Source organism: Penaeus japonicus, unplaced genomic scaffold, assembly GCF_977035675.1.
Source record: "Penaeus japonicus unplaced genomic scaffold, GWHDUDI00000001_assembly GWHDUDI00000007, whole genome shotgun sequence".
In the NCBI taxonomy this organism is placed as follows: Eukaryota; Metazoa; Arthropoda; class Malacostraca; order Decapoda; family Penaeidae; genus Penaeus; species Penaeus japonicus.
The window spans coordinates 25,057,589-25,066,430 of NW_028234409.1; the positions used below are offsets into that span (position 1 = coordinate 25,057,589).

At 34.6% G+C, this 8,842-nt stretch overlaps 1 protein-coding gene across 8 annotated transcripts in view; it reads left to right on the forward strand.

The window, feature by feature from the left end:
* LOC122243099 (uncharacterized) overlaps window positions 1–8,842 on the forward strand; it is a 110,633-nt gene that overhangs the window by 101,438 nt on the left and 353 nt on the right. For 7 of the 8 annotated variants that reach the window (XM_086538591.1, XM_086538584.1, XM_086538587.1 and 4 more), the window contains 6 exons: window positions 4–230; window positions 855–1,017; window positions 1,501–1,607; window positions 2,555–2,677; window positions 3,245–3,452; window positions 7,477–8,842. The exon at window positions 7,477–8,842 is cut by the window's right edge and continues 353 nt beyond it. In XM_086538591.1, coding sequence (XP_086394717.1) covers window positions 4–230; window positions 855–1,017; window positions 1,501–1,607; window positions 2,555–2,677; window positions 3,245–3,452; window positions 7,477–7,643 — 995 coding nt within the window. In that variant the 3' untranslated portion in view covers window positions 7,644–8,842. The remainder of the gene's footprint in view (window positions 1–3; window positions 231–854; window positions 1,018–1,500; window positions 1,608–2,554; window positions 2,678–3,244; window positions 3,453–7,476) is intronic. The other variant, XM_086538585.1, reaches the window with a different exon arrangement.

Below are 8,842 nucleotides of genomic sequence, written 5' to 3' on the forward strand. Positions count from 1 at the left end.
CAGTACCAAGCATGTTTGAAAACGAAGGGGTGGTCGAAACCATGGAATCTGAGGAAGCAGAAGAGCCAAGTGTGGCTGTGTCATCTGATCCTACCCTAGGTGTGTGTCCCACCTGCCACGACACCTTCTCTCAGTTCTTCCACCAGGAGACTGAGGAGTGGAGATACCACAATGCCATTCAAGTAGAGGGCACTAATTATCATCCAGCTTGTCACCAGGATACCATCAGGGTAAATCGCATTAATGGTGCTTTAAGTTGTGTTGTCTGATATTGATACAGTACATCCTTTCTTAAAGCAGGTTTGGATGCACAGATTTTATATTAATGAGGGCAGTGTTAGGGTAAAAATTGTGTTGTAAGGTTGTATTTTAGAATGTTCATTTGAACTTGTAAAGAGTTTTTATGATGGATTAGATTATTATGGATATGATAGATTATTAAAGTGAATTAATTCTTTTGCTGACGGACATTGTTATTGGCAGAAGGTAAGAAAATTGATATATATTTTTTGGAGGGTAAGAGTTGAGCACCAAGATAGTTGCTATCATTATAGTTTTCTCATTATTATTATTATTTTGATGACCGTTTTTCTTTTTACCACTATGATTATTAGAATTTATTTTAACTTGTGATATAATTTTATTTGTTTTTCCTTTTATTGTCACTTATTTTTGCAAGTAGTATGACTTATTTATTCTTTTGTCTTCAAATAGCTGCAGAGCTTTATGTGAGAGTATTCATACAATACTTCTAAATATAAGATGTAGTTGTAATAATGCTATCTTGATATGATGTTCCCTGAAAATGAAAAAAAACTAAAAGGTTATATCATTTGTCTGTTTCCTTTCTTCAGGCTGAAGCAGCAGAGCGTGAGGCAGAAGAAAAATTGAGGGAAATGGAGAGGACTGTGGAAGAAGAGAAAATGGAAGAGGAAACGGTTGAAGATGAAGCTACTCCTGATGATGCAGAAAAGACAGAGACCAGCAATGATGCTCCAAAGGATTCTCAGCCACCAAGTATGGAGATTCTTTTCTGAAGAAAGGGGAGAAAGGAGGAATGGGAGAAGTGAAAAGGGAAAGAGGGAAAGAAACTGGGATGGAGAAAGAAAGGGAGAGTTAGGGTTTAAAATTTGCTGGAGAGTAAATATAGACAGAAAGAAGGACACAAAAAAGTAAACGGCATGTGAAAGTAGAAAATTAAACTATGGAATGAAGTAGAAAGTAGTGATACAAAGATAAAGCAACAGAGAAAACAGATTAGAGGGAAGTAAAGGTAAAAATTAAAAGAAGAAATTATTAATGAATGAACCTGAATGAAAAGAAAGTAGTTAGTAAAAAGGGAAATAATTTGAAAAAAGAAGGATAGTTTAAAGTGGATTTTCTTTAGAGGTACACAGATATAGATAGTATGCTTTAGTCACACAAAAACATTGTTTATACAATCAACATAGTTCACCATGTTTATTCACAAGCTATAATTGCATTTCTTGTGTATCACAGCAGAAGAGCAGTTGCCAGGGATGTCATTGCTGTCAGACCTACCCATCAGGATCAAGGAAGAGCCGCTGGATGTCGAGGAGTATGATGTCGAAAGTGATAATCAGCTGGTAAGGATTTTTTTTTTGTGTATTCCAGTTAAGCTATCCCAATATTTGTATGGTTAATAGTGACTTTGCACTGATTACAGATTTAGGGATGATGTGAGTGTAAGTGTACATGGATGGGTAGGTGGGTGGATGGGTAGGTGGCACTCAGACCAAAAAATTGAACTGTTTATTTTCTTTTTTCATTCTGGGTTTTATGACAGAAGAAAGGAAGAATGTAAATGTGTGAATGGGTATGTTCATATGAAATCTGAAGTTCCATAATGCATCATCCTAGTCTGTTTGTTTTTCTCTACCCATTGAATTGAATTCTAGTTTTTGTCACAATGTGCTTATGACTCATACTGTCATCTGTAGTTGTACAAATCCTAGTTGATGTTATTATCAGTCATAAGTTTTAAGCTTTACTTTCCAGCAAGAACATATCTAGTTGCTTATTATTCTTTATTTATGCTTGTGCATGAAAGTTACTTAATTCTGTGAAAATATAGTTTTGAATGTGCATGATGTCCTAAAATGTTGCCTTTCTGGTTTTCAATTAGAAACAATTTATTTTAAAAAATGGTGACAATCTAAAGAAAATGGAAATGTATTCAGACTAGTTTTAAAACTCGACTCTTTTCTTTTCTTTGGATATCAGTCATCTCTCCTGTGTTGATATTTATTTTTATATTACTTAAATTCTGAGGATCTTTTTTTTTAAATTCATTCATTCTTTGTATATTTTATAAATACTACTCCTCATGTAACAGGACTTCATAGCATTTTCTTGTCAATTTTTTTTTTTTCCTTCTTACTTTTTATTTCACATATTAGGGAGCCAGTCTTACATTCTTGCTACCATTACTCAGCTTTGAGTAGTATATCCTTGTATTGTCTCGCAAGCTGTTCCTCAATTTCTGTGTAACTCTGACCCACTGAGCAGTTCCATCCTTGTTGTTCTCCTGCAGTCTTTCCCGCTGGACTTGAATATCAAACAAGAGGTGAAGAAAGAACCTGAAGAGCAAGATGAGGAAGATCTGAGTGATAAGGAACCCGAGGAAGACGACGAAAGCAGCTTGTTACGCAATGAGGTCAATAGACATGATGTGCTGGGGGGCGATGAAGCACATTTGATCACACTTGAATTAAACATTTCATTTGTAGCATATTACTGAACACACTCAGTGGCACTAATTCACTTCAACTATTGTTTGAGCACACATGCTTACTCACATTCACTCAGTCTGTAAATTCCACTAACTTACACTTCAATGAGAGGTAAAAACTTTGAACCCATAGATAAAAAGTGGCATTGGGAAGTAGATGGAGTGGGAGGATCAAGGGATGTATAATCATTAAAAAAAAAAAAAGAGAGAGAAATGTGTATTGAGCCATCTGCCTTTTCCAGGAAAGGAAATCTTGTCTTAGTGCAGTCCCCGACCTGACAACATTATTGTAGATATTGGCTTTTGGTAGATTTACTTAGTTATAGAAATGTTTTCTTTTTACCTGCACTTTGAAGTTATCAACAGAAGAATATGCATGATTGGCATTACATTTGCAAGTTTTATTTGCCTAGTTAAACATACTTTTCTTTCTTATATTTAGATTAATAGGTCTCAATCTCCATGATATCTTTATCTTTTTTTTTATGACAGAGCACTGACGAGCCTATGTGGGAGACGCCAACAGTGTCTGTCAATGCTGCAGAGACGGACATTGCCAGCTCCATTGACGGGAACACAGAGCTCACAACTCCAGAAGCCACTCCAGTTGGTGGCCTTGTGACAAAAATCAAGTTCAATGTGTCAAAGCCAACCCTTAATATCAACAATAACATAAATAGTGAAAATAAAAAGGATGATGGTGAGGACTTAATTAATTGTTTTATAATTAACTCTATTGGTCTTGTCTATTTTTAAAAGATGTAGATATTGCAAGGCAGCTGAAAAGAGTACACAAACTGACGTCTATATTATTTTGTATCTATTTACACAATATGTTTTTGTTTCTTCTGTTTTCTTCATTGATTGTATTCTTCATAGTCTTTTTGTATCAAGGTGTCACAGACTTAGGAATGACTGTAATGTGTTCTCGTGCACTTATGCTAAAATCAGGTTTTGAATTTATTGCTTCTCTAGAATATGTTGACTATAAGACTTCATTTTCTACATTTCCTTTTAAAAAACCTTATTGGTATAGCAAAGAGAAAAAAAAGAAAGACATGAATTTTTGGATGTGATAACAGTATATTGTAAATAGTTCAAAATATTTTATTAAATTTCTATATTCTTTTATTTACAATCATAAATCAGAAGACAAGTGTACAACCAATCAAAATGTATTTTTTGCTATTAGATATTAATTAATCAGTATTTACTTTTCATCCCAAATTGTTAATTTACACTTTTGACATGTAGTTGATATTTCTAAACAGAGCATGATAATGAAAAGGTATGAAAGAAAGAATAATGACACAAAGGTTTTAGATTGGGAGCACACTTAACCTAATGAAACCAAGTATGTTGTCTGCTATTTGGGTTATGTTTGCAGCAAGTGTTCACTGTCCAGGATTATTTACTGAGAATGCTGCCATGCATAACACGTTGCCAGTAATATTGTTGGCCTGAATTTGTAACCCATGATTTAAGGGGTTTACCCTAGTTATAAGGTGTGTAGTTTCCATTTCATCAGATTTAAAAGAATTGTAATCGACTGAAACTGTATTGAATGCTTCATATTTTTTAATTATGTGGACTACATTCTGAAGTAATTTTATGGTAGGGTGAAAATATTTTAAACTTTTTGACATTATATATATATATATGCCAAATATTACACCTTTCACATGTTTTCTGTACACTTCTAAACCAGTCAGGTCACACTACTTTAATAAACATAAAAATAAAAAATTAGGATTGGAAACTGGTAAAAGACACAGTGCCATCTAACATTCAAGTTATCAAGAGCACTTATGAAAAAGAAATAAGTAAATTTAAGATTATTTGATATGGTTAACCCGATAATGACAGGTGACTAGATATCACGTCTAGTGGTTTTTGGGCCATATGCCGGGGACGCGTTATTTTGTCCAGCCCGGCGTGTGGGAGGAGCCAGCGCACAGCGCTGGCACGCGGCCAGTACGGCCGAGAATCCCGACGCGTTAGGCTTATGCGTTCAAGAGTCCCGGAATTTTGGTCTTTTTAAGCCGGATTGGTCCCGTCGGGAATGGGTTAAACTATTCTAAGAGTTGGTGAGAAAGCATAAACACAATAATACTTGATCATATGATGATAATGGTAATTATGATGGATTTTACTAAAGTATTGTCATGGATTTTTTTTTTTTTTTTTTTTTTGCAAATAATGCAGTATAAATGAAGACAAGCAGAAACCTAGGTCAAATCTTTTGGCATCTAATATTTGGGCCCAGCTGAGACATGGCATGACTACTTCTTGGCCATGGTCTGTATGCATGCCATCCAGCACCACTAGGTCAATGTATAAGTATTTCACAGTGTGGAATTGCAGGTTACTGAAATTACCTATATTTTAAATAAAAGGGAAAAAAAAGTCTCAAAGGAAAACTTTAATGAGAAAAAATTGATTTTAACTGATGTTGGTTATATATATGACTACATTTCATTATCTGAAATTTGTTTTTGCTCTTTATGAGAATAAGTTTAGGAAAAGAGGGAGAATATTATTTGAAACATATTGTGTTGGTGCTTTTGCTCCTTTTCTTTCTTTAACTGAAAATTTTTGACGTTTAATTGCAATTGTCACTTGTTTAATTATGTGCAGGCATTTAAAGCAAATGTTGTGCCACTACACTTGAATACTAGTTAGAAAAAAAAAAAAATTATCAAAACCATGTCACATTTTAACTAGCAACATAGGAAGCATTGCAGATTAGCAATTTCTAGTGAATTTGTGCATGTGAGCAGCTCCTAACATCCCGTTTTCACTTGGCAGCTCATCTCGTGTGTGTGTGTGTGGGGGGGAGAGAGAGAGAGAGAGAGAGAGAGAGAGAGAGAGAGAGAGAGAGAGAGAGAGTGAGAGTGAGAGTGAGAGTGAGAGTGAGAGTGAGAGTGAGAGTGAGAGTGAGAGTGAGAGTGAGAGTGAGAGTGAGAGTGAGAGTGAGAGTGAGAGTGCGAGTGCGAGTGCGAGTGTGAGTGCGAGTGTGAGACTGAAAATCTGAGTGTGTCTCTGTGTTTATTTCTTTGTTAAGCACACAAAACCTACTCTGAAGCTAAGCATGTATGAGTAGGTTATATATATTTTCTCTCTAGCCACTGTGTGCATTTCTTGGTTAGGGAGATGTAAATCCATGTTTGTGCTTGCAACCGTATGCACATATCAGTAAGTAATGAAATACCCACAACAATATAGGGAGCACTTTTATTTTGTCATTGTCGTTTTTATGTCCATATATACATTTATACATGTATTTGTGTGTGTGTGGGGGTGCGTGCGTGCATGCGTGTCTATATCCATCCATCCTTGCATGCATACATACATACATACATACATACATATATATATATATATATATATATATATATATATATATATATATATATATATGTATATGTATACATATGTATGTATTTATATCTATACATGTATGTATGTATGTGTATATATATATATATACATATGTATGTATGTATGTATGTATATCTATACATGTATGTATGTATATCTATAAATGTATGTATGTATATATGTATATCTATAAATGTATGTATGTATATATGTATATCTATACATGTATGTATGTATGTATATATGTATGTATTTATATCTATACATGTATGTATGTATATATAGGCATGTATGTGTATATATATATATATATATATATATAGAGAGAGAGAGAGAGAGAGAGAGAGAGAGAGAGAGAGAGAGTATTCATTAAAATCTACATGTTTGTGGGTGTGTACTGCATGAATGTGGATACATACATATATATACATATGAAAGGAAACATCCACATTAAGAGAAAAACTACTTGATGATGTTTTATATCTTTGTATACACATTTTTTGTTATATCTAAGTCTTCATGTGTTTTATTTATGTTTTTACTTGTACACATACACAAGTGTAAATTACTAAGAGAGCCACAGTGAGATTGTAAATGAAGTCTTTGTGTTTTGAAGCCCTGCCAACTTTGTCTTGGAATTATCAAAATCAGATTGGATAGTCAACATATATTGAGATTCAAATATAGAATACATAGTCTATAGGAACAAGAATTGTATGAGGTCACAGGAGGAGGGTCTTGGGAAAGTTTTACCAACTAAGTATGAGGGAAGGTCAATACCTCACTGACCAGCACTAAGTTGAAATTGGGTGTTTTCTATCTTAACCCAATCCTGATAGGCCTGGCGAGAAGTGGCAACCCCCTACGCCAGGCCTATGCAATATTGCTTTGGGAACATCATCATTGGGTTATTTGTTCCAACAGTCTGTCTGCTCTATTATCATGTCTAGATTTGCTTGGATGATTAATTTATCCTGTTACAATTGCATTTATGTTCTTAATGTGGCTGTCTTATTAAACTGTGTGTGTGCGTGCATGCGCGCGTTTAAGTGTGACTGAGAGTTGAGAGTACACCCATAGCCACACCCACACCATCTCACTCAGAGAAAGAAGTGTGTGAGGTTGCATACATGGAGGGAGGGGAGGCCTCCTAGAACATGTTGACATGGAGTAATTAATTATTTTAATGATTCATTGAGGTCTAATGATTTGATGTTTTTCTGATATCATATTGAGCATTGCATATTGCACCTTCAGATTTTACTTTCAGAATATAGTGTTGCAATGAGTTTGCAGTGTATTTTCATAAAGTGGCATACTTACCCTTATATTTTCTTTTTCAGCCAATGACACTCACAACTCCAGCATGAATGATGAAGTAGAAGAATTCGTGCCTCCTCCATTCACTGTGGACTATGATCTCAAGCCAGCTTTTAGGGATGTTGAACTAGAAGAGCAGCCTATGGAAGCTCGGGGTATTGAGATATCAGGATTATGCTCAATTATGTAAAGCCTACATATAACTGGTGCTGCTCTTTCCAGCAAATAGTGTACTAAGTAAACTGTTGACTGTGGCAGATAGTGGGCATTAAGATTCTCATTTTACAAGATTGTGGAATACAATTTCCCTATTTTGATCACTTGAAGTTCTTCAGTGATAGGGGTCTTACACCATCTTTGTTTTCTTGGATGGTAGAATACCATAGTGCACCAAGTGTTTTCCTGAATTTCCATGTTGGATGTTCATCTACGTATCATTTTATTACCATTCTGATAAATTCTCAATATTTCTGTTTCATATTTCTTCCTTTTTACTTTAACTAAAAGAGAGAAAAAAAATCCACTAGTACTTTATGAAAAGTTCATGAATCATAAAAGCAACAGATGCATTCTTCAGAATTTTTGAGTAGGATTGTAAATTTGACCCCCCATCTGGCGTAAACTGATATTCACCAAGTGAGTTTTAGGTTATGTCATCAAATATAACTATCATAACACTATGAATTATGTATTGGTATCTGCACAGTAGCACTTAATGCCATTGTTAACAGAAATATATTTTTTCAAACTTTGTGAAATGACTGGATTCAAATGGTCACAGAAACTGTATTGAAACCAATGTATGGTATAATTCCTTTTGTCTCTTTTCTGTGGTTGGCTCTTCATTAGGACTGTTGAACTGGAACATTCAGTGAAATATGCCTAGGACTAAAAGTGCAACTTCTTGTTTCCTTGTAAAACCTGATTATTATGCATGTTTCTGATGCAAAATGTTTATGAATGCAGACTGACTGGGAAAACATGTTTTCATTTGATAGAGTACAATGTTTTCACGTAAAAAAAAAAAAGACGCACAAATGATTATTTGCTTTATATATCTGTAAGAAATATTGCAACTGCTGATAAGGTTATTTATTTAGAATTTTGGGAGTCCGTAGTTCTATTTGCAAAAAGTGGGCTTGAATTCTAGGTTGCCCAAAATACATTGTGGTCTAGTCTGGTTTTAGTTTAATATGAGACAGCCATGTTGATAACCTGTTCTATAGATCTAAAATTGATTATTTGTGTCGTGCTGACGTTTTGGATGAGGGAACTGATACCAAATTGTAAATAAGGGAAAAGAGTGAGGAAATGGTTCCAGATATGCCTTTTGAACCAGCAAGTTTGTTACAAGGTAGAATGCTGAATGATGGCTCAATCTGTGTGAAT